Raw genomic sequence first — 25664 nt, forward strand, 5'->3', positions numbered from 1 at the left:
CAAAAACAAAGGCTGGCGGCAATTCTACGCAATATTGATCGAATAGGTATGCCATAATAAATCATTGTCATTGTGTAATAGCTTTTGTAATTTGTGCTTGACAATCCCTTCGTAGCTAAACGATGGATATTTTCTCATTAGTTTATTTTGACACAATCTTAGAAGCGCAAGTAACAACAGCTTTTAAGAAATATGTCGATTTAATGACTTAAATAAAATACAATTTTTTATGTTATAGTGGCCAACCGAGCTAGTGTTTCGCCTGGTAAGTAATCACCACCGCCCAAAAACATGCGTTGCCCGGATTTAAGGGATAATGTTAAAGATTGACGACAGAAATAAAGAAATGGACTCGGAAGGGCGAGGTAAAGGATACAGGCCTCGGGCTCCCCCATTCACGTATAGCATTCACATGCTACTATAACTTCGGTACCTGGTTCGAGCTGGCCCAATCGTGCTCGACTCGAACTGTTCTAGGAGACTTAATACCACTTTTTTATTAATTTCAAACTTTATACGAATTTATCGTACTTGTGACGGTGATGATGATGGTGAATAGTATAAGTACTTTATCACAGAACATCTCTAAATATGATATTACTAGCTGCGCCCCGCGGTTTCACCCGCGTAAGTCCGTATCCCGTAAGCATATCGGGATACAAAGTTGCCTATATATTATTCCAGTTGTCCAGCTGTCTACGTATCAAATTTCCTTGCAATCGGTTCAGTAGTTATTGTGTGAAAGAGCAACAAACACACACACACATCCTTACAAACTTTCGCATTTATAATATTAGTAGGAGTAGGATTTGTGACGAAATTTATTAGGTAATTATTATTATTATACCAACACGCCTAAACTGTCTAAAACGTAAATGTAAGAGTGAAAGAGTTATTCCCTTTTGCTAGATGACACCATAAATATTAGACATTAAAGACAACTATAGGTTTCAAGTTTTTAGGCTTTAGTATAGTTTCGTAGTAAGAAGTAGGTACCTAACTACAGCTTTCTTTTCTCTGGAATAAGCATGGATTTTCAGTGGTAACCGGGAGGTACTAGTAACTGACTAGAATAAAGTAATATCATTTCTTATCTACTCTTCTCAATTTTAATCCTGTTCATCCAAGGGAATCAGATTAGCAAACATTTATTATGAAATATTTGCTTTTCCAAAAACTTTCTGATTTTTTCTGTTTTGTTTCTTAAAATCTACATAATATCGGTATCTATTTAATAACATACATTCAGTCTAAATTCAGTTGAAAATAGTTTCAAAATAATATAGTACGAAGAGTTTAAGAACACAATTATATAGCTAAGTTATTAAATCATGTTGATATTTATCGGTAGGTAGGTAGGTACTATATAATAAATACTTTATATGTTGCGTTAAATACTAATAAGATTAAAAGTAATACAAAGTTTATTTTTAATTGTGGTGAATTTAAATGCCTAATTGGATAACATTGTTGGTATAATTATAGGTATAATGATTATACAATAATCAACATAATCTAATTACATAAATGTAAATTAACTGTCACATTGCGATATCTCAAGGACCAGGTAACAAAGCTGTACAATTATCTTAGTAGTTAGTTTAAACAAAATGAATATGTATATTTAAATAAATATTTCGCCACATCTTGATGTTAAGATGGCAGCATGACGGCAGAGACGGTCATAATGCATGAGGGCCTGAGTGGTTTATATTCTACCCAAACCTCAATTTATGTAGGTTATTATTTGGGTTTTAAATTAAATGTACTTAGTCAGAATTAAAATGCATTTGATCTATATTTGAATACATATTGTATGGGGAAATTTTTATTCATCCGACTTGATATTAGGGGCACGTATTGCAAAAATATATACTTTATTTAGTTTTATTTGCGTTATCATCATCAGCCGTATAGGCTATCTTATTATCGTATGGGTTCTAACCGTAATCCACTACGCTGGCCAAGCGTGGGTTGGCAGATTTCACATGTCGTCAACCTTTTGATTCTTGTAAATGCCAGTTTCCTCACGATATTTTCTATTCACCGTTTTGAGTAGTGGTGATATTATCTAGATGCGCAGATAAATTAAAAAATCAGTTTTATGCCGGCTCGCCGAATGAGTTTTTCATTTCATTCTCATTCTACTGCATTTTTTCTGGGTTCATAACCCACATTCTATAATAGGTAATCATTTTAGCATCTCGAGTGGTACCTACTACAACCTAGTAATATTTACCTGGTTACATAATATTTTTTTATGTGCATTATCAAATAAAAAGCCTTCATCCAATTCATGACCTCCACTGCGATAGTACTTTCCGCCCATATGCCTAGATGAATATACACTATACCTACAAATGGTAAACAAATTGCTGAAACCATTGTCTATTGGCTTAGACAATGCAAAAAGGAAGCACTCACTGCAATTTATAATTAATATTCAAAAGCTATAAAATTTCAGAGACATTTTTGAAGAGATTGAATAATAATAGGTAAGAATTATTATTATAAAAAAGCACTTACTTTTAAATTTAGAGAAATTGCAAATGATCAACTAGTTTGCCCCTTTTATTAAAATGGAGCATTTATTCTTTTTTACAGAAATTATAACAGCTTACTTTAGCTGATGATTACCTACTTAGTCTCTATGGAATTACTTTTTATAAACAAATATCTAGTTTAAAGTCACCTGTTGAATCCCATCTCATGATCAAATGTTTTCTATTCTCTAAGAAATTCTCAAGTTATGGTGTGTTGAGACGTAGCGTTACGATATTTTGGTGCGTGGCGACATTCCGAATTATTGCTGTCATCGATATCTACCTAAATCCATGAATTTAGTATCGAATTAGTAATGTTGCAGGTACACATCCCTTACATTTGAATTGATTAACAGAAAAAAGCATTAAAAGTTCCAAAACAACAGTAGGTACAAGTAATTACCATTCCCCAAGGGGAATTCATTCCGGCTGTTTACACAATAGAAAAGTGTCAGTTTTTGAACAAACAAGGCTGATAAAATGTAAAAGCGATTTTTTCATTAATTCAAATGCTAAATGACCCGTCTCTGGAACGATGTTTTATTTTCTTCAAGCACCTTAGAGAAAGGTTTCGACTACAAAACAAATCTGCATTTTTCTAACGCGTGCTGTGACCATACTATGACCGCGTCCAAAGCTCGTTGTGGGGTTGTTCATACACTAATTTATTCAAGGATTTTTAAAAGAAAGGACGTATAGATCTGAATCTGAGACTTTAATTGGAAAATGAATTGAGAATCTTTCCAAGCATAAGGAAAAGTACTTTTGGATAATTAATTAATGGCTTAGGATGTGGGTTATGACCAGGATTACGAGTTCTAGGATGGTTCTGGGATGGGATGGGTAAAAATAACAATCATTTTACGACCTATCCATTCACATACATACATATTTCCAACAGCGTTCTATAAATGGACAATAACACCTCGTCTAACATTGCAGTCGCTGTAATATTTTAAATTGTTGATGTTATATTTAATATAATATTTTATAATAGTAAAATTAGTAGGTTGGTGCTGGTACGTCTGAAACAGATATTAATAATCTTTTTTTTGTATATATCTAAAATCTATATTCCTACACACACACTGTCGTTTTCTTTGGGAGCAAATAGCTATCTGCTCTTTAAATAGGACTATAAACAATGTGAAGCAAACAACACTGGGAAATCGATGAGATTTGTAAACTTGCCTTTGTATGAACGGAAAAAATGGAACTCTACTTAATCCTATCTTCATTACCACGCGGACGAAGTCGCGGGCAATAGTTATTTTATAGTAATAATTAATGTGTAAATTTCATTGTGGGAGTCGAGCACGCTTCGGCACGAATTGGGCCAGCTCGCACCGGGGAAGTACCACACCCCCACAGAAAACCGGCGTGAAATAATGGCATGCCATTGTGTTTCGTACGGTGAGTGGGGGAGCCGGAGGCCCGTTTCTTTTTCCTCACCCGTACAGTCCATTCCTTCTTACCAGTCATTAATCCTTTCCTTTTCCCTTACCCCATAAAAGTGGGCAGCCCATTCACGGAGGTACTACCTTTGCGAATGTTTCTGGGCGGTGGTGTTCGCTTACCATCAGGCGAACCACCAGTTCAGTTGCCCGCTATGACATAAAAAAAAAAAATAATAATGTATGTGTATTGTCTAGGGATTCTTCATTTCAGTACAAACTTTATGCTAGATATGAAACACTATCTTCCTTAATTAGTTTCGTATCACATTATTTTACAGTACCTACCTATCTACGTAAATCGGCAAGTGGTTTCTAAATTTATATATTCCACTACGTAGACTCAGGTTGAGTAATTGGTAAGACGATATAATACCTAGTCGTAATAGCTGTTGTTTGTTAAGCTTACGGGTTTTGATTAAAAATGAGGGCTAAATTTAATCACTTCGTGTTTCACGAACATAATAGAAATTTGAATATTAAAGTAAACTGTTTCAATAAGAAATAATAACATTATTATAACTTATTATTATACTCTGACAGAAAACAGACTATCTTAACACAAAATCTACTTTCTTATGTATAAGGTTCGTGTGTAGTTCGCAGATGAATTCTATAGGTATAACACAATCGAGTTGAGTCGGTAGTCCCCTGTTTTAGAGACAATACCCAGTGAGATAACCCAGGGCCAGTAAGAGACATAACCCAGGGCCGTTTCCTAAAATGTACTCGGTATGCGTACTTAATGCTTTATCCACAAAAAAGAAGAATTAGGGCCGGTCTACTCACCATTCTAGTTGTCAATCCTTTCCCTATCCTTAAAAGCAGACAGCGTATTTGCCGCGGCCCTACCTTAGAAATGTTTATGGCCATTAGTGATCGCTTAGGTAACATCAGGCGAACGACTAGCTCAGTTGTCGGCTATTATATAAAATTATGAAATAGTTGAAGAAGAGCATAACAACTAAACGTGCTACTTCGCTTAGAAATAAACTATTGTAATAGGTCTTATATCACGATATATTCATTATTCTTTAATGACTGCAGATAGTTGGTGTGCGAGCTGGCCCAATCGTGCCGAAGCATACTCGACTCCCACATTAAAAAAGCTTTCAATTTATTTCAAAATCACTACATTTTAAAAATATATCCCAGTTAGTTCGTTAAGTTATAACATACCTTTAGAATTATTTATTAATTATAGACAACTATCCAAAACTTACCTAGACCTTAACTTAATTAAATGGAATTAAAACATTAAATAATAAAAGCAATAATTACTTTACATAACCACTTTATTATTTACATAATCCCTATTATTTATATTATAGTAGAAAAATAAATTAAATAAATAACAAACATGAATAGTTCAACACGTGTGTAAATTCAGTCTGAATTCGACACGCACACATAATACCAATACAACATTGATTTAAACAAATAACCGTAGACATGCAATATGCTTCGCTCAGTACGAATAATTGATAAATCAGCATTAATTGAGTCCCCCTCAATTTTTTGGATAATCTTCCATAGCAAATATGTTTCTAAATTTTTTTTCAAAATATTCTGAGTTTGGCTTCGTTTACGTTAGTATAATAACACATTTGCCCCTGCCTACGGACACAGCATTCAAAAGTTACATTTGTGTGTTTGTGTGTATGTGTGTTCTTCTTCTTCTTGTCTTTGGCCTTACCGATCTCAACAGAGTAGTACATTATTTTGACATGTGTTTGACTTGTGTCCTACCTACCGAAATTTATTTATATTAATACGATGGAAGCAATATGTTCTTACCTTGTTGGAACCGACTACTATAATTGTATATTAGTATCCTTCACTAATTTATTACAAAAATAATATCGTTAAATTACTAAATGTTTTTATTTTATAAATCTTCAATCATTAAACAAAATATGACAACAGTATAATATTACTTTTCACCGTGAGCTTGAGGCTTTATTTATATTATTATTAACAGTTACACACAATTATGTTAGTACCTACCCTATATCAATTAAAGAACAATTAATTAAGATTTTCTTCTTCCACAATTAAGTCAATTTTAAACCACCTTTTAATTAACCGAACTGAACCAATGTTAATGAGACCACTATCAGCATACTTATTAATAAATGCAGTAGAATTGTGAACCTCCTTTTTTGAATTCGCTTGAAAACAGATACGAAATCCCACTAATATTAATTTCGACTATTATTTCGATTATTCTTTCATATGTTTGATATTTCTTCACGCAAAAACTACTGAACGAGTCTGTATAAAATTCAGTTCAGAATTTTTTTTATTGGTCAATTGGCACTTGACCACTATCTCGCCTGATAGTAAGCCTGACCTAGGTTCCTTCACTCTTTTGTAAATTACAGTCTGGTAATCCACGCAGGCTATTTCATCCTGATGCCACATGAGTGAAGCCGCGGGATCAAGTTAATAGTGATTTAATTAATCAACACTCAACACTCGAAAAGTACCAGGCATCCCCGCATAATCTTCAGTAAATTTATTTGACGGTCTACGAGATTCGTCTGTGGAGGCTGAATTCATTTCGCGAAGGTAGTCCCCGAATGCTTTTGAAGATAACTCATCTATCCAATCCTCTGAAACACAAAATAGCAATAAAAAATTTGAACATATTATTGACCATTCATATTACTTATAAAAAATATTTTAAAATAGCTATAGTTGGCATACAAAGAGAATATAATAAAAATTCACATCCGTCCACACTTATTTTCAATATATTGAACATTTAACATGTACGAACTAAACCTACAATACAGTTAACATTTAGTTTAATTATTGATTCATTAAAGCCGCAACGTCGTATTTTTACGATGTGATTCCTCATACATATCTATCTAAAACGTATAAAAGCGGACAATTAATGGTTTTTAGAATCATATAAAATGCTAATTACAAACTAACAATTGAAAGCTACAAATTGTTTTTTATAACTGCAATTTTGTCGAGTGTAGCCTATGTATTTATCTTATTAGTACATTACTGTAAAAATCTAATACCTATTATCTAAATATGTTACGTGTTATTCATGTACTTGTTATAGTGGCATACCTACCTTACCCACTAAAATCTAGATAAATTCTTGAACATCACTAGCAATATGATTGTTTTATTACCTTGAATCTCTCGTAATGATTTTTCATGACCGCCAAATTCACTTGGTATTATTTCTCTTCCTAAAATCTCATGTAAATCCTCCCAAGTCTTGTATATATGGATTCGGTCCACGATCTTTGGCTTCAGTATTTGTTTCAAAATTGATACGAAGACATCAATGATTTTCGAGTTTGATAGAATGTGAATTCCTATTATTTTCATACCGTATGCTTCCTACAAAGTATACCAATATTAAACTTTGTTTGAATGTTCGATGAAACGTTTTCTTTAGACATAGATTTGCATTTTCTCATATTATTGTGATGCAATAAGTACTCGAAAATATATGGAGGTTATAATAGCATAAAAGGGATGGAACTGAACAGTTAAATAAATAATACCTACCATATAAAGAGTGAGACTTTGTTTGAATTCCACAACGTTTAGTTTATTAACAGTTTCCAATAGATTGGTAATATTTAAGAGATCAATTACAATGTGATATCCATATGCAAAGTCACATTGCTTAGCATACTCAGCTATCTGAAATACAAAGTAAACTATTAGTCATCCTAATGATATTATAAATGCGAAAGTTTGTAAGGATGTGTGTGTGTTTGTTGCTATTTGACGCAAAAACCGCTGAACCGATTGCAATGAAATTTGGTACGTAGATAGGTGAACAACTGGAATAACATATAGGCAACTTTTTATCCCGATATTACTACGGGATACAGACTTACGCGGAGCGCAGCTAGTAGTAGATAAATGGATTGAGTCCATTGGAATGCCTACATTGGGCATGCGTTTCTCAGAGGATGAAATTTTATTTGATAGATGTTGAATAGAAGCTTAAATTTAGTATCAGTTTGCAGGGTTGCTATCCTTGTCCCGCGTTTTCCATTTAGAAAAGGGTTTCACCTTGGAATTTTTTCTTAAAAACGTTTGTTTCTTCAAAAAAATTCTAAGAAAAGTGTTTCCAATTATTAATATAAATGAAAAAGTATATCGGTCTGTCTGTTATGCTTTCACACCTGAAATAGCGAAAATCTCTATTGTCAAGAAAATAAAACCTTAACAAATTAAATAATTCTAAAAGTAGTAACTTTGTTTTTCGTAATCCGAAGACAGAAGACAATTGTCATGTCTTTAATATACAGTGTCCTGGTAATTTCTATTTACAGATCATTCCTGTATGAATGTTATATATAGTTACAACATTTGTTCCCTTATCGTGACAAGTTATACTTTACAGGTATGGCTTTTGGCCTTAGGATGTGTCGTTTCTTTACGATTAATACTTACGATGTATGAATATTTGAAGTTGCTTGATATCTGAGATGCGTCTTTGAAGTGTTCCCAAACCTTATATAAGAATACTCTATGATGGTCCTTTGTTAATTTTGGGAGGATTACCAGGGATCTGAATGAATAAAAGTTTAAATAAAATGTTTGTTGAAATAATGTGTTCCACGTGGATCTTTTTGAGGTCAATTTTTGTTTATTATATATGGCCATTGCTAACGATCAGCCCATTATTTGTAAGTTGTGTCAAACAGTTTTGATTGCAAATTATGCCTCTTAAATTTTTCCTCATGTTTATCATTCACAGTCAGACCAGATTCAAATGTTGACGAAGTAATCATATCAAATGAGTCGCCCCAACACATCTAAATATTACTATTAAGTTTCTAGACATGTAACGATGATCCGAGTAAAATAACGTTTTTTTTTTCTTTGCGGCAAGGATTTGTTAAGATACAGGCTTTTAAAGTTTCATCACTTTTATTTAAATTTGCGTTTCTTCGCGCAGCGACTGTCGTATCCGTTATCATCTATAGAACTCTATTTGTAAAGTGGTTTGCACTTGATATTGTAAGTCTTAATGGTTGTGTTTGTTGAGTGCACATTAAGTAATATTCTTATTAAGTGAATAAGGTTATGGAAGAGGGTTTTATGAGAAAAACAGTCTGTTTAGCTAAAAAAAAAATATCAGAAAATGTAGCCGTTCAAATACAAGGAACAAAATAATGAAAGTCTGAATACTGATTAAAACGCAGTGGCGATTAACGTGTTCAAAACTTAATTTTCTTAAGGATACAGACTGAAAAATTAAAAGTTTTTAGAATCGACGTAAATTATGACTATTTTATAAACATAAACAAAAATACTTGGACCGGAAAATTATGTTAAACTCATTTGCAAGTAATAGCAATAAATAAATATGATATTAACTTGTTTATACAATAAAATAATTAAAATATTGATACAACTGATAACTCAATCAGTGTTACCAGGTGTGATTTTAATATACTTACTGTTGAAATAATATTACGATTAAATCTAATGAGAAGATATTGAATCAACATTAATTTATCTGCACTCTTTGCGAACCAAAATAGTGAACCTAGGTAATTTAATTTTGTATTGGATGATTCAAAAGCGATTCTAAAAGAAGAATTCCTAGTTGAATAAATAGACATATTTTTAGAGTTTTAAATGCCCTCGAAAGAAGCTTCAGTTTTAGATGAACTAAAGCGAAATAAACTTACGACACTTCAAATGCGTGGCCGAAATCCTTTCTAATGTCCCAGTCCTGGAAGTTTTCTGGTATTAGCGTTCTGTATGTGCACATTTTATCCAATTGCTTCTTCGCTCGTTCTATTGAACCCTTAGAGGTGAGTATTGTCATCTTTATGTAGGCATCACCTGTGCACACGTGTTTAAATAAGAATTGTTATAATAAAAACAAAATATCTAACTGATATCTTATTAAGTGTGATATTACTAGTGGAAGTGTGATGTGATTTATTAGCGTTTTCGATTCCAAACTACAATATAATGTATAAATTGTGTATATGGATATACACGGTGTCCCATCGGTGGTGTATGCTCAACGGAACATATAGGTTTTTATACGGTAATTCCATAAAAATATCTCCTAAATCCCCGATGTATTTTTTTCTTATTAGATAAATTCCTTAAACTCTATGTGTACACCCCTAGGCCCGAGGCTTTCTTTCACTTTCGTTTAAGATCATGTTTTCATAGACACAATTCCACATTACCGGAACAATATATGACGGATGAGCGAAGCTTGCGACGTAAATATAGATTTTCAGAGCAACATGATTAAGAAATTTTGTACTCCGCTTTGTGGTATTTTTTCTGCAAGCAGCGTTGGCAAAACTATATGTATCGTTGAGCATAGTCCACCATCGACGGGACACTCTATCCCGCATAGCTTCGGTTCCCGTGGGATTTACGGGATAATAATTATCCTGTGTACTTTTCGGGACGCAAAGTGTCTCTGTATCAAATTATGATATACGCCCCGCGGTTTCACCCGCGTAAGTCCGTATCCCGTAGTAATATCGGGATAAAAAATTGCCTAAATGTTATTCCAGTTGTCCAGCTATCTACGCACCAAATTTCATTGCAACCGGTTCAGTAGTATTTGCGTGAAAGAGCAATAAACACACACACATCCTTACAAACTTTCGCACTTATAATATTAATTGTAGGAAGGATAATAGAGATCATAAGATACCTAGTTGTTTATAGCAGGGTTTTGGATAGAATATGACGTAATATTTTAGTTGTGAGAAAAATCTCATTAAAGTACCAACTATGTGAAATATAATTTGATTGTTTTTTTTCAAACAATATCTTGGATAATAGCAGATATAATTTTTTAACTCTTGTTAATTGCGTATCATTAAACTTAAGCAATAATTATGTTGAGTACCTTTTATCAGTGCACAGTCAACCTTCATAACTTTGTTAATTACATGTTGTTATGTAGATTAATTATTTACATATTTGAATAAAAGCTATATTATTACTGCTCTTTGAACGATGGTTGAAAATATGTATGTCACATAATCTTTTTTGTAAATTTGTATGATCTGTTTAAGTCTTCTTAACTCTTCGAGTGGATTACTCTAATTGCGGGCAACTGAGCTGGTGCTTAAAACGGTGAAGGAAAACATGTGAGGAAACCGGCATGTCCAAGAATCAAAAAGTTCGACGACATGTGACATCTGCCAACCCGCACTTGGCCAGCGTGGTGGCCTGAACCCTCATAGGAGGCGTGTGTCCCAGTAGTGGGTACATAAATGGGCTGATGATGATGATGATGATGATGAGCTGGTGGCTAGCCTGATGGTAAATTCGTCATCGCGAACTAATTCTTGCAGAGTTCACTTTTTATGGGTTAGGTAAGATTAGGTTAGGTTAACAATAAGGAAATAGTATGGAAAGGGCGAGGAAAGGAATACGTTCCGCTAGTTCCCATAATGATATAGGTATCCGCTATATTCTGTATGTGGAGTCAAATAAATGTTTCTTTCTTTCTTTCTTTTTGGATAAAATAATGATTTTTAACAAAAAACTCGACAGTCAAATTGTCAAAATTGGACATAATTTCAATACCATTGGAGGCACCAGCTTGTGATTGCTGTCTAAGAAAACATTATCATTGGCCTCACACTAAAATGTAGTTAAGTCATTAGAAGAATAAGATGATTTTTTAACTATAGCTAATTGTCAGAAATTCCGTGTTTAGCTTCCTTGGAATGATTACAATGTACCTATAATGAAACGTAATGGTTGCATCTTGTCAGAATTAGCAATGCAATGAATAATTATTATGCCTCCTCATTATTAATAATTGTTCTGGACATGCAATCGTAGTATCGAATGACTTAACATTTTAGTTCGTTTTGATATTAATCACACTATCACACTAATATTATAAATGTGAAAGTTTGTTTGGATGTTTATCCGTCAATCACGCTGAAACAGCGGAACGGATTTAGATAATATTTGGTATACTTGGTTATGAACTGACTTGGGTGATAGGATACTTTTCATCCATTAATGATATCCGGGTGGAGCCGGGACGAGTCTTGTTTTTTTATGTTACCATCAGCAATAGAGCTGGTTGGTCGCCTGATGGTAAGCACCACCACCGCCCATGAACATTTGGAGAGGAGTAAGGTCGTTTGCCGACTTCGAATTGGAAAGGTTAGACGAGAGGAATAAAGGGAAGGAATGGGAAGGGTAAGGAAGAACAGTATGCTATTTCACGCCGGTCTTCTATAAGAACAAGTTTATAGAAGATTAATATATATATATATATATATATATATATATATATATATATATATATATATATATATATATATATATATATATATATATATATATATATATATATATATATATATATATATATATATATATATATAATAGACCAATGCATGCTCTGACTCAACTCTTAAACAGTTTATATATTAGGAGCCTGGGTATGTGTATGTAATTTATATTGGTAAAAATAGTAAATAATTTAATTTAATGTTAGACCGCTAATAGGCACAAATATTGGTCACCCTTCCAATTTGTGCTAACCACGGCTTAGGCTTGATTTTTTAGATATCAGGACAGTATAGACAGGACAACGGACGGGGAATTCTGTCGTCTTTTTACTTTTGGGTACGGAATCCGAAAAACCTTCGTTATGATCGGTCTCTTTCAGCATACAATCTACGCTAAATAATAAATATTTGCAATTATATTATAAAGAGGAAGAATTTGTATTTTTGTTCTTTATTATTTCTTTGTAATAGATAAACTCAAAAACTATCGATTTTACAAACAAAAACTAAAATTGATAAAAAAATTGAAAAAAATCATTATTTCCATCAGGCAGACTGTGACTACGTAAGGAACAAAAATTACATTACATCGATAACTATATACGAGTATGACTATTATATCCCCTTGGGTACTATCAAAATCATTTCTTAGCGGATGCCTAAATCATAGTGTCTATATGCATGTCAAATTTCAGGCCGATCGGTCCAGTAGTTTGGGCTATGCGTGGATAAATCAGTCAGTCAGTCCCTTAACTTTTAATAGTATGATGAACAAAATTTTAGTTTTTGTGGTGTTTAAAAAAAATAAAGAGCCTTGATATCTATTTTCAAGTACTTTACTTGCAAACCACCGAAATATCTTTGTATATTTTCACCCCATATTTTACGGGTTATTATAACCCACTTTGAAAGGAGTATTTTAATTCACAACAAAGACCAGATACCAATTTCGGCTTTCTATTTTAAAAATTCTATTGACTCCAATGCAATCTTTCAACCCTCCTTTAGAAGAGGTAGAGGGATACTGAAATACACGTATTCATAATTTGTGGTGAAAAACTAAAAAGGTGTAGAACTTTCATATTAATGTTTTCTTATCCTTTGTCACCTCTACACTCTCTGAGGAACCCTCATACCAAATTTCAACTTTCTACGCTCATTATTTTCGCCTGAACATTGTTTGTCAGTCAGACAGTCACTCAGTAACGGAATATTTATATATATTGATAGATAAGATACTAGATATAAATTAACGACATTCAAAACCGTCGCATCAATAGAAACAAACTCACTGAAATCCTTCCTGCGAAAATGCGGCTGCTCCTGTATCCAATCCCTTAATATTTTCCCCACTAGCTCAATTTCACCAGGTTTCGATAAATTGACTCTTTGACACGCGACGTCTACTGAATCTGAATGAAAATGTAGAAGTTTTTTCAATGGCACATAATCCATGTTTAGTTATGTCTAACACTCTTGAAGTAATAAAACATACTGAATCGTGATTTCCCTACATTATAATATGTATCACGAAAATCTATTTAAAACTTACGTCACTATGGGTGCAGACAATGTATATTCAGAGTAAAAAATAAAGTTCACACATATATGTAAAAACACACACGTACATTGAGTTTTTGTAATAAAATAATACTAAATGATGTAGCGTTTTGTATAATATAGCTTTACTTAATAAGATAACTGGGACAAAGATTGCGACTAATTCCCACAAAAAGATGTTCCACCAAAAATCAAAATGTAAGTTACTTTTGTAATTACAATAACTATTTTTAACAAAAAACTCAACTGCCTTCAAATTGTCTGAACTAGATCAAAATTAAATGATCCCACATGGCAGGCACGAGCTTTCAAATAAAAAAGGAATTATAAAAATCGGTTAACCCTGAAAAAAGTTATGAGGTAACATAGAAAATACAATCGTATCGATTACCGCCCCTTTTTGAAGTCGGTTGGAATTAGGTAAAAAATAGTTATAATAAGTATGGATTTACATTCAATTGTTTATAAATACAAGAACAGTGTTTCAATACCTCGTGCCTCAAAACAAAATTTATTTTGTATGCAATAAGGCATTTTTAATATTCACCATTACTACATAATATAAAACAAAGTCGTTTTCTCCCTATTTCCATATGTATGCTTAAATGTTTAAAACTTCTACTATTTTAATTTGTTTTTTTTTTATAGATAGAGATTTATATGTAGAACGTCTATTAAATATATATTATATTCCAAATTTAACGCGTGCAAAGCCCCGGGCAAAAGCTAGTATTTTGTAAAAAGCTGTTAAGAATAAGTAATAGCACAAGTTCTATAATTGTTTTAGGTAACTATTGTTATTTTTCGTAAACATTGATCACAATAATATTAATATTCAGTAACCCTAAATGCCTGTCTATTATAGTGCTTTGATATTTCATTCGGGAGCAGTGGAGGCTCTGTGGTGAGGACCTCGGACTTCAAAATCGACAAGTCGGGGTTCGAGACCAGTCACGGAATTTTTTTGCGGAAATGAGAAAAAATATACATTTCAAAAGCAGTCAAGTTGGGTGCATGGACTAGCTATGAAATGATTGAGAATTATGCTAATAAAAAAAGTATTGTACGAGAAATTAAATAAAAATAGACATTCATTATCTAAGCTGCAAGAAAACATATAAAACTAAAACCACCGAAACATTGTGGTTGCTTCACTTAGCTGAATATATCTATTTTTGGCGTTATTTATTCACTCTTTTTAGTTTAGCTAACTCACTGTCAAAGTAATTAAAATTATTTTAAGCAGTCTCAAACTTCAACTCGAAGCTGGACTGTATGAATTGACAGAACTTAATTTACGCAACTATATTAGTCCATCTGTATTCACTCATTTACTCACATCTAGTTTAATTTTTACTTAAGAAGCATTAAAATTTAAAATAATGTTTCATGAATTCTATAATGCTACCAACATATATAATACGCATATATAAAAATAATAAATAAACTTTTACATATCAGCACCTACATATGCGAATCATAAGTATTGTTAGATGCAACATCTGGTTTAATATTTATATAAGTTATTGTCATATAGCTGTTATTTTTTCCAGTCAAAACTTGTTCATATCTCGAATCATCTAAAACTTCGCCTTTCCTTGAAACGGAGCACGTTTGTAGGGATAATGCCTCGGTATTCGTACGTTGTTTATTCAATGTTCGACTAAACTACCCTCACTTTGTTAATAACGGCTATGATTTGCTATCAACTGACTAGATTAATTAGGCTGCTGTGTAGAAACGAAGTACATTCTTATTACAAACTGCTATTCAATACCCTTTTGGTTTCTAACAGATTTTATATTTAATAATACATTTTATAGTTCAAAATCAGTTAGAAACAATCCACTTAATCCTATATCCAGACGTGTAAGAAACATCGTCAAACAATATTCGTGAGGTGGGGAAAATTAATTTGGGCTTATTCGGGAACCCTTCATTCCCAGAATTGTTTAAGTATTTAATTTGATTAACATTTATCACCTAAATCTGTATAAGTTGTTATATAAAATAGGTACCAATAAAATAGTAAAAAATAGAAAAATAATAAAATAGGTAAATCAATTATAAAGATTAAGCAACGGTTGGCGCGTCATAAATTAGATGGGTGGTAATTTTTTTGCAATTTCTCTTTAGCATATTTTTACGGACGAGTCCGACTCGCACTTAACCAATATTATTTTATATAAAAGTGCTGTTGATTGTTAGTTTGTTGGTACTGGGTGAAATCAAAAGTCTGATTTTGATTTTTGATTTGATTTTGTACTATGCCTAAATAATTTCTAATATTTATCCAAATAATAAGAAATATACTAAAATTACCAAACACAACCCAGAGCAATGACAAGTCTTTATATATATTTCTTCCTTGCGTACGTTTGCCATTGCTCTCTTCTTTAACAATGGACCGATTTTAATGAATTTTTTGTGTGTCTTCATTTGGGTTCGAGAATTGCTAAGATTTACAATTTGCCTCTAATTATGTGAAAAAGGTAAACAATAAGTTTTATAAACATTGTGTATTAAAGTATTATTTTATTATGATATAAGAACGCCTCATAAAATAATTGTAAATTAATGTTAAATCATGTATACATCATTAATCAAGCAAATATAAGTATAGACAGTTAGGATGCGATTTTAATCAACAAATCATTATTAATCTCATATGAGAATGTAATAAATGTATTGTAAAATGAAAACTTAATTTTCATTAAAATAGATAGTAAATAAAACCACAAAGAGGCAAGTAGGAGACTTCTTTTACAATCGTAATTTTTTTACCATATATGATCATAAAAAAATAGCTTCTAATATTCTATGTACTTTGCCAAAAACATAAGCTTCACCGTAATATACACGACACGTCTCGTACACTAAACGACTTAAATCAATAATTACATAACATATAACAAATTACAATATTGTAGGTCAAGGCGAGTCGCTTAGTTCAGGGTCTTCGAAGACATTATGTGTATGATTATCAAGGAAATAGACTCTTAAATCAATCCACTCTTAATACTCTGAAAGTTCCCGGCATTCCAGCGTAATCCTCATTGAACTTATGTGTCGGTCGACAAGATTCATCCGTCCCCGCTGAGAATATGTCGCGTAGGTACGCAGTAAATTCTTTAGATGATAGTTCCTCTATCCAGTCCGCTGAAAGTCAAAATGGAAGTTTTAGTTATTTTTTTATGTGAGAGCGGGTATCCGAGCTGGTGGTTCGCTTGATCTTGTTCGATTGAGTTATGTTATTTGTGGCTTGATTGTATAAGCGTGGTGATTGTTTGTAACATCAACTCATTATCATATTTAATATAATAATTTTTGATATCACTATGATATTATTATATATTTTGATATTATATATCAGAACATGGTATACACCAATGTCGCTTTCCGCTGTGTGTCTGTATGCTTAGATGTTTCAAATTACGCAATAGATTTTGATGGGGTATATTTAAATAGTAATTGCAGATAGTTAATATGCATAATAGTATCCGTGCGAAGGCGGGGTGGGTCGCTAGTCTCGTACAATTGGAATTTATTCTCACTTGAATTTTACGTCATCGCGCGAAATCCGTTCCACAATTAAATTTCATCGCTTTTTAGCTATGTTTTCGTTAACACTAAATATTACCTGAGTATTATTATATTATACTAGCTAGTGTCCACGGCTTCACTCGTACCCGAGTTTATAGTAGTGCATGTACTAATAACCTCAATTATGATTTGTTCCTATATCAAATTGTGTGTAAATCAAAAAAAAAATCGTTTATTGTACCTTATTGTACCTTCCATCTTTGTCAAAAATTGTTATTACAATATTCTTTTATATACAAACTCACGATAGAAAAAAAAATAACAAAAATAATTATAGATTTAGTCATATAGAATATTGAAATAGAGAATATACTTTAAATCCTTCATTTTTCGTGTTCATTTTTGTTTCTGCGTTCCCCAGGGGCGTGGGTATCTATACAAGATTTTCCCACTCAAAGAAAGGTACATAACACTAATCACCCTTCACCCTAATATTAAAATTTGAAAGTTTATCCGTCAATCACGCGGAAACTACTGAACGGATTTTGATGAATTTTGATATACAGACACAGTACGCGCTGACTTGGGTGATACTTTTATCCCGATGAAATGCTCCCTTGGGATAAAACAGATGACACGGGCGGAGCCAGGGCGAGCGTCTAGTAACAAATAGAAGCTGGTCTTACCATGAATCTCTTTGATAGATTTTTCATCGCCTCCAAAGTCTTTGGGCAGGACATCTTTCCCAAAGACGTCGTGTAACTCTTCCCAGTTCTTGTACACGTGGATGCGACTGACTATCTTCGGCTTCAGAAATTGCTTCAAGATTGCTATAAAGCCCTCTATCAGCTTGGACGCCGAGATGCAGTGAATGCCTTGTATCCGCATGCCATACGCTACCTTTAATGAATAATTTTTAATACGTTCAAGTAGTTATTTTGTATAGAATGTGGCTTTTACTTGATTTTTAATTTCGACGACATGTGACATCCGTCAACCCGCACTTGCTCAGGCCTTGGCTATGGCCTAATCTCTCATAGGAGGCCGTGTCCCAGGAGTGGGAACATATATGGGCTGATGATGATGACTTCATTTTTAATAGCAACTTTAGGTAGAAAACAGTTTTAGACGGAAATATCGGGGTATTTTTTATAACTATAAAAATGATAAAAAGTAAATAAGTTCGCTAATAGGTAATTCAAAGAGGTTTCATTGAAAACCGAAAATACGTTTCTTGCATAAGTTTTTTACTAAAATAAATAGTAGACGACATACAGGCATTTTAAGTTCTAAAGCAGTAAAAAAATTCATATTGAATCTGTTTCGAAAATCCACGCAATGCTGTAGAAGCCACTTCATGCTTATTTTTAGTAATTAAAACACAACAATCTTTAGTTAATTAGTGGTTGGCATTGAGCGAGTCGTTACCAGCGCTACGCGTTCGTGCTAAAATGTATTAGCCCTATAGATTCATTTCGAGATTCACCACAAATCATCACTACGACTAGACAACTGCGTAGAAAATATAACAAAATGCGCAATGAGTGATTTCGCTGTCGCTCTCATGGGCTAGCGTACATACCATTAACGTTGTAATGACTTGTTTTAGTTCTACCGGATTCAATTTGGACAACAAATCCATCATGTTTATTTCTGAAAAGTCGACGGTCAAATGAATTCCAGATACGTAATCAGCTTGATGATCGTATTCAGCCATCTAGACAAAGAATTAGGTTATTAAGGTAGGTTAGGTTTTAATATTTTAAATTGTACTCTCATATAAAGCATTGAAAGACTATTTTACCTTGACGCATTATTCTTTATGATATAAGTACCTATTTCTCTAAACATAACAATTATGGAGGTATGTTTTTTTTTTCAAATACTGTTACGCTATAATGTTAATAATTTATTACAAAACATGTTTATTTCTATTTTAAATCTTAAGGTCGGTCGGTCTAAGAATTTGTCATCATGGAATTTTTTTTTCATTGATTGTGTCGTTCAACATCTGCCGATCAGGAAAAATATAACATTTAGACATCATATATCTAAGAAAAACAAAATATATGACACGATATAGTGGAAAATAAATCTTCAGACAGGAAATCACAGAGATAAAACAAATGAATTCTCAACCCTGAATTTTGCCACTGGCTGATATGGTATAAGCTTGTGTTCCCCAGTATATTCACAATATGCACCTTCAGACAAGACGTTCACATGGCATTTTAATCCATTTGTGGGTATATTCATTTATAAAGAAATTCATTTCAATTGCATGTTCAAAATAGTATAATTTACAATACAATAGATAGATATTACAATCTTGGGAGGGTAGTTATGAACTGTATGGGAGGATAGTTTTAAACTGCAGTAAAGTACACCACACGCTTTTTACTCTGAATTGAATTATGGTGTTAATAACTTAAATTTTGTTATAAATTTGTTTTGAGGTGATTCTACTGCTTCAGCCTGCTTCTACAATTATATTAAACTCTTTGTCATCAATGTATTTTTTAGTTTTTAGTTTGATTGGCAATTTGAGTGTGTATTTTAGTTTCTTTTTATTGTTGTATTTTATTAGTAAGAAAATATATGTGAACAAAAACTCACTTCACTGTTCACTTTAATTCAATAATCATATACGTATATATGCGTATTACAACATAATCCAATTAGCAAATTTAAATCTTTATAAAAAAACGTATTTGTTTTTATTTGTAAAACAAGCACGAGCTATGTATATTTTATAAATTATGACTTACAAAGAATGTTATTATCACCAAGGTTACGACTGGTTACGGTTAACGACTTTTTAGTTTTTATTGCTGTTATGTACTGTATTATAATTTAATAATACGCTATCTGTAGATTGGGCAAAGATACATCTACTTAATGTAGATAAAACGATATAATTTACAAACCGTATTTTATTCAGCTAAAACACAATCAAATGAATTCCATTCTTTAAAATCTTAAAGAAACAATCAAGGAGCAAGCTGTATTTTCAATAACTAAAATTAGATAAGTGCTTACCATAAAAGTGTATCTAAAAAAATTTGTAATATTCCTAATATTTCGCACGTCTCCCCACATCTTCGTAACAAATACCCTTCGGTGATCTTTTGTAAGCCGTGGTAATATAACCGGAGTCCTGTAAAAAATGTATTTAAATATATGCAAGGTACCAGCTTTTCGCCCAAAGTAAGGAAAAGATAGGCAGTCTCAAAAGTTCTTTATTGGAAAAAATTTGAGTAAAAAAACCTTCAAAAGCGAGAATCCTACTAGTCCTACTATCCTACTAATATTATGAATGCGAAAGTTTGTAAGGATGTGTGTGTGTTTGTTGCCCTTTCACGCAAAATCTACTAAACCGATTGAATGAAATTTATGCTACGTAGACAGCTGGACAACTGGAATAACATATAGGCCACTTTTTATCCCGATATTCCTACGGGATACGGACTTACGCGGGTGAAACCGCGGGGCGCAGCTAGTAGTTAATAATTTTATTGTAGGTATAAAATATTTATACTTTAATTGTTTACTTTTCATAGCATTCAAATGCTTAAAATATTCATAAACATACTACGCTACGATGCTATATTGAAAACCATTGAGAGTTTAATTCTTAATTTAAAGAACAAACAAAGAATATCAAATTCATGCATTTACTGACAAATCACTTGTTTCCACCCCAACATGCTCTTAGAATTAATCCATATTAGACTATAATTCACAAGAATTAAACTATGTTTTAACAGATTTAAATATAGGCGTCTTTATATAGGCAGTTTCGAACTAGAACTGAAAATGTGAACAGAAACTGAAACCCATAACCCGATCACTGCTAAAACACACAAATAAAATAAGTGCACTTACACAATTTCAAACATATCCGCAAAATCCTTTTTTATGTCGATTATCGTGAAATATTGTGGCAGCAAGCTCTTTAATGTACACATTTTATCAGTCATCTGTTTAGCTCGTTCAATTGATCCCTTTGATTGAATTATAGTCATTTCTAAATAAGTTTTGCCTACAAAAAAAATCACATTATACATTTTTTGTCACATAGTCGGCAATGCAACTAATAGTGTTCTAATATCCCAATTAGATTATATTCAATTACTGATATCGACTTACAAAACTTTAATATACCTAACCTGACCTACCCTAACATAAGGTTGTAAGAAGATATTATTATTGTATATATTTCACCAGCGTGGCGCCTAGTCAAAGAAATAAAAATACAGTTTAGGGATTTGTCTGCACAGGTCTCGTTCCTCATGGGATTTCTGGGGCAAACACTACTATTTCCTTTCAATCTATTTTTGTACCAAATTTTATCTAGATCGATTCATTAGTTTTGGGGATGATGATAGACAAAGCTATTTTCGCATTGATTATAATATAATATACTATCTCACCCGGCAAATGCTGTTGTACCTTATTCTTATCATTTAGGGGCATGAAATATGCGTCTGCCGATTCTCAGACCTACGTGCATATCGAGTACACAAAATTTCATGAGAGTCGGTCCAGCCGTTTCGGAGGTGTATGGTTGCTAAAATTGTGACACTAGAATTGCCCTACTAATTTTTCGATTGCAATGAAATTTGGTAGTGTACTGGATAACTGGAATAACACATAGGCCTTTACACTACACTTTTTATCCCGATATCCTACGGGATACAGACTTACGCGGTAATATATAAAATTCTCGTGTCACAGTTTTCCTTGCCATACTCCTCCGAAACGGCTTGACCGATTTTGATGAAATTTTTTGTGCTTATCCGGTATCTATGAGAATCGGCCAACATCTATTTTTCATCCCCCTAAATGATAAGACTAAGGCAGAACAGCGTTTGCCGGGTCAGCTAGTATACATATAGATTAATAGGGGTTAACATAGTAACTAACTACCAGAAGTCAAGACAAGCTAGTCTAGAACAAAGCAACGAATGTAATCAGAGAAACTTACTGAAATCTCTTCTTTTGAAATGTTTCTGTTGTTGTATCCATTCATTCAATATTCCAACAACCGCGTCCATTTCTTCAGGTGTCTTCATGTTAATCCTCTGTCTTACTACATCTCTTGTATCAGGGTGAAATTGTAAAACTTGTAGTTTTGGTACAAAATCCATTTTTATCTCACATGCGACCACCGTACAATGAATATATTTTGATTACTGAAATTAGAATAAAGTCATTTCCTTCATGGTTCATCGTAACTTTCTGATAGAAACACTATTTGAATATTATGAAGATGATAAATTGAATCAATTAAATACAGTTTTAAGATACAACGGGTAGTTTTTACGAAAACTTAATTTCATTACCACTATTATTTTTTATTATAATACGAATGTTGCCAGAAGATTTTGTATATGTTCTTGAAAATATCCAAGTATATAATAATAACATAAACAAAATATCGCAAATATAAATAAATAATATACCTTTAATGATAACAAAACACACGTCCGATAACTGATCCACTAGGGCAGAATAGGTATAACCTGTTCACATTCACAAAAAACATGCTTAAACCAGTTATTTGTCGTAGTTAACCCCACGTAAGATGAAAATTTGAATAATATATTAATGAAATTTGATATGTTGTTAAAACTTATATTTATGGGTCTGCTATGATATACTAACCGCATCATTGGTTAATTTGCGAGGCAAATAAGATTTATTCTTACCACGACGGTGTTCGATTCCCGCTGGGATGGCGAAACATATGCTTGTTGTTAAAACTGTTTTCTCATAAACAATATCTATAAGAAAATTGTATCATTATAGTATAGTACGGAACTTGAATCTTTTTAAATAAAATAACTAAAAATAAATAAATTTATTAGATGCACGCTCGCTTGGTCTCGAAACCTCTGACTTGCCGATATTCAAGTACTGGGTCCTAACCACTGACCCACCTGACTTTATATATACGATTACGCATTCCAGTATTGCAAAAAAAGTCCTATAAGACTCAAGTGACTCCTATAAGACTTCTTTTCCCCTTTCGATCCCGTTTAGATTTCACTTTATCTCCTCTGTCAACCTCATCAGGCTTTGAAACTCTTTGCCTCGTAGACAAAGAACCTCTATAAAACCCTCTCATACTTTTTATATGAACGCTTCTCTAATTTTGAATTTTTGATTTATTTATGAATTCTACATTTACCTAATACCTCCATCAACCTTTACTTCCCATAGCCACCCGGAAATCAAAGCATTTATCCTGGGCAGCGTGGAAGGCATTCCTGATGAGGTAAGGTCGTCCTTTGTACAATATTATCCCCCTTGTAATTACAATTAATTCGTGTGCTACAATATTTTTTTAATAAATAACATAAAAATGTCTTCCGTATCGTTTTTTTTTTGTAGATGTCTCTTATTCGTCGTTTCTTAATTGCTAATTTATACTAGTTAAACGTGTTGTTTAACTGTTTTTTTATAAATTTGTCATTTTTTGTACTCTGTTAGCTCTATGGAGTAGGTATTGAAGCAGAAATATTAAACTAGTTAATTGTTAGAAATTATCAAACATTTTATTTACTTTAATTAACAATTATATTATTAATTATCTATTACAAATTCTATACGTATAGTTTTACGACACACAATGCTGTAGCCAATTATCTTAAATCTCTTTCCATTTAAATGCTATTCTATTTATAAATAATGCATACGATTGTTATATTAATCAGCATTCAACAGATTAAATCCAGGCATTCCAGCAAACTCCTCATTGAACGTGTAAGAAGATCTGCAACTCTCGTCCGTTCCAGTTGAATTTATATCTCGTAAGTACTGCATGAAATATTCACTTGATAACACTTCAATCCAATCGTCTGTGAATTTATAACAATGCAAATTATATTCATTATTAAATATATTTACATCTTCATAATTTAATATTATACTAAAAATATGACGCGGTTACAATAAGGCCATATAAAGACCAAAATATATAAAAAAATGGCGCATAATCTAAAATAATACAAAACAAATTATGACTCTAGAAAACGGTAGACTATATCATCGTAACATGATCAATGACGGGCAATCCCTACTAATACTATAAATGCAAAAGTTTGTTTATCTGTCTTTCACCTCGTAATGTGTTTTAACGATATGATTTTTGGGTCTGGAGATAGCTTAGAGCTGATAACTTTATATGCTGCGCCCCGCGGATTCACCCGCGTAAGAATATCGGGATAAAAAGTTGCCTATATGTTATTTGTCCAGTTCTCCAGCTGTCTAGGTACCAAATTTCATAGCAATCGGTTCAGTAGTTTTTACGTGCGAGAGCAACAAAAACACACACATCCTTACAAACTTTCGCATTTATAATACTAGTAGGATGTTCTGTTTCAACGCGAAATTAAGTCAAAAATAAAACAATAAATTGCAAATATCTGATATCTGAATATCTTAACCATGTTCCACTCACAATTTTCGAAACCTATAGAGATTTTCAATTATGAAAACTTTAAACCTACATATAAACGTGTCACAACTCAATTAAGTCATACTAAAAAGTATACAAACAAAAAGAGCAAGACTACACGGTTAAGTGTCTTACCCCCACGCTAATCTTTAGCGTAAACAAGAAGCATGTGAATACTTCCTGTATTTCGGAAACGGAGACCCACATCCTTTACCTTACCCTTCTCAGTCCTTCTTAATGCCGTTTATAAATCCTTTCTTTAACCCATGCCTTTTAAAGTCGGTAATTCATTTGCCAAGTCGTAAGACCTCTGCCAATAGCCTTACGCGGGTGGTAACGCTTACCGTCACGCGACCCACCAGTTCTTTTGTGAACTATGACAATGTAATGTCTTTCTTTTTCGACGTCTATCAGAATACTGAACTCCTTATTATATTTAGCTATTGATTATAAATAGTCTTATTAATTGTTTTATTTTGTTCACTTTATTTGACATATGTATACGTGAAACAACCTATTAAAAGGTTTTTTTGCTAAGTGACATTATTATAAGATATTCACAGGTTATTTATGCTATAAGAGATGTTTTTAGTCATTGGACCAGCTCCATCGGTTATGATTATTTGAGTAATTTTTGTAATATTCATCGCTATCCGATATCTACATAGTGTGATGAAAAATATTTAAAAACAATCCTAAGTGCCTAAATTTTAATACGAAAGTTAATTGCATTTACTTTTTAACACGCTTTTATTAGCTTCACTTGTATGTTTGTATGTATGTAACTCACACCCGTTTTTCTCCCACT

At 32.6% G+C, this 25664-nt stretch overlaps 2 protein-coding genes across 2 annotated transcripts; both read right to left on the minus strand.

The window, feature by feature from the left end:
* Positions 1 to 6240: 6240 nt before the first annotated feature.
* LOC119835523 lies at positions 6241 to 13746 on the minus strand. Its single transcript, XM_038360410.1, has 6 exons — positions 13584 to 13746; positions 9685 to 9841; positions 8438 to 8555; positions 7538 to 7675; positions 7153 to 7366; positions 6241 to 6612 (listed from the first exon to the last, which is right to left on the minus strand). Exons 1-6 carry the CDS (start codon positions 13744 to 13746, stop codon positions 6458 to 6460), a joined length of 945 nt encoding a protein of 314 aa, XP_038216338.1. The 3' UTR covers positions 6241 to 6457.
* Positions 13747 to 16441: 2695 nt separating this feature from the next.
* LOC119833814 lies at positions 16442 to 22912 on the minus strand. Its single transcript, XM_038358004.1, has 7 exons — positions 22860 to 22912; positions 22382 to 22589; positions 21280 to 21436; positions 20434 to 20551; positions 18977 to 19111; positions 18081 to 18294; positions 16442 to 17010 (listed from the first exon to the last, which is right to left on the minus strand). Exons 2-7 carry the CDS (start codon positions 22542 to 22544, stop codon positions 16856 to 16858), a joined length of 942 nt encoding a protein of 313 aa, XP_038213932.1. The 5' UTR covers positions 22545 to 22589; positions 22860 to 22912; the 3' UTR covers positions 16442 to 16855.
* Positions 22913 to 25664: the final 2752 nt, after the last annotated feature.

This window comes from Zerene cesonia, chromosome 2, assembly GCF_012273895.1.
Source record: "Zerene cesonia ecotype Mississippi chromosome 2, Zerene_cesonia_1.1, whole genome shotgun sequence".
In the NCBI taxonomy this organism is placed as follows: Eukaryota; Metazoa; Arthropoda; class Insecta; order Lepidoptera; family Pieridae; genus Zerene; species Zerene cesonia.

What these genes read in the sequence shown, in the direction of transcription:
- LOC119835523 (XM_038360410.1), bottom strand. Translation starts at nt 13,746, where the DNA reads ATGGATTATGTGCCATTGAAAAAACTTCTACATTTTCATTCAGATTCA. An exon ending in ACTTCAAATATTCATACATC is followed by an intron (nt 7,676 to 8,437) that starts GTAAGTATTAAT and finishes TTTGTATTTCAG; the next exon opens with ATAGCTGAGTATGCTAAGCA. An exon ending in ATCATTACGAGAGATTCAAG is followed by an intron (nt 6,613 to 7,152) that starts GTAATAAAACAA and finishes TTTGTGTTTCAG; the next exon opens with AGGATTGGATAGATGAGTTA.
- LOC119833814 (XM_038358004.1), bottom strand. Translation starts at nt 22,544, where the DNA reads ATGGATTTTGTACCAAAACTACAAGTTTTACAATTTCACCCTGATACA. An exon ending in GCGGATATGTTTGAAATTGT is followed by an intron (nt 20,552 to 21,279) that starts GTAAGTGCACTT and finishes CATTTTTTACAG; the next exon opens with GACTCCGGTTATATTACCAC. An exon ending in AAGTCATTACAACGTTAATG is followed by an intron (nt 18,295 to 18,976) that starts GTATGTACGCTA and finishes TATTCATTAAAG; the next exon opens with GTAGCGTATGGCATGCGGAT.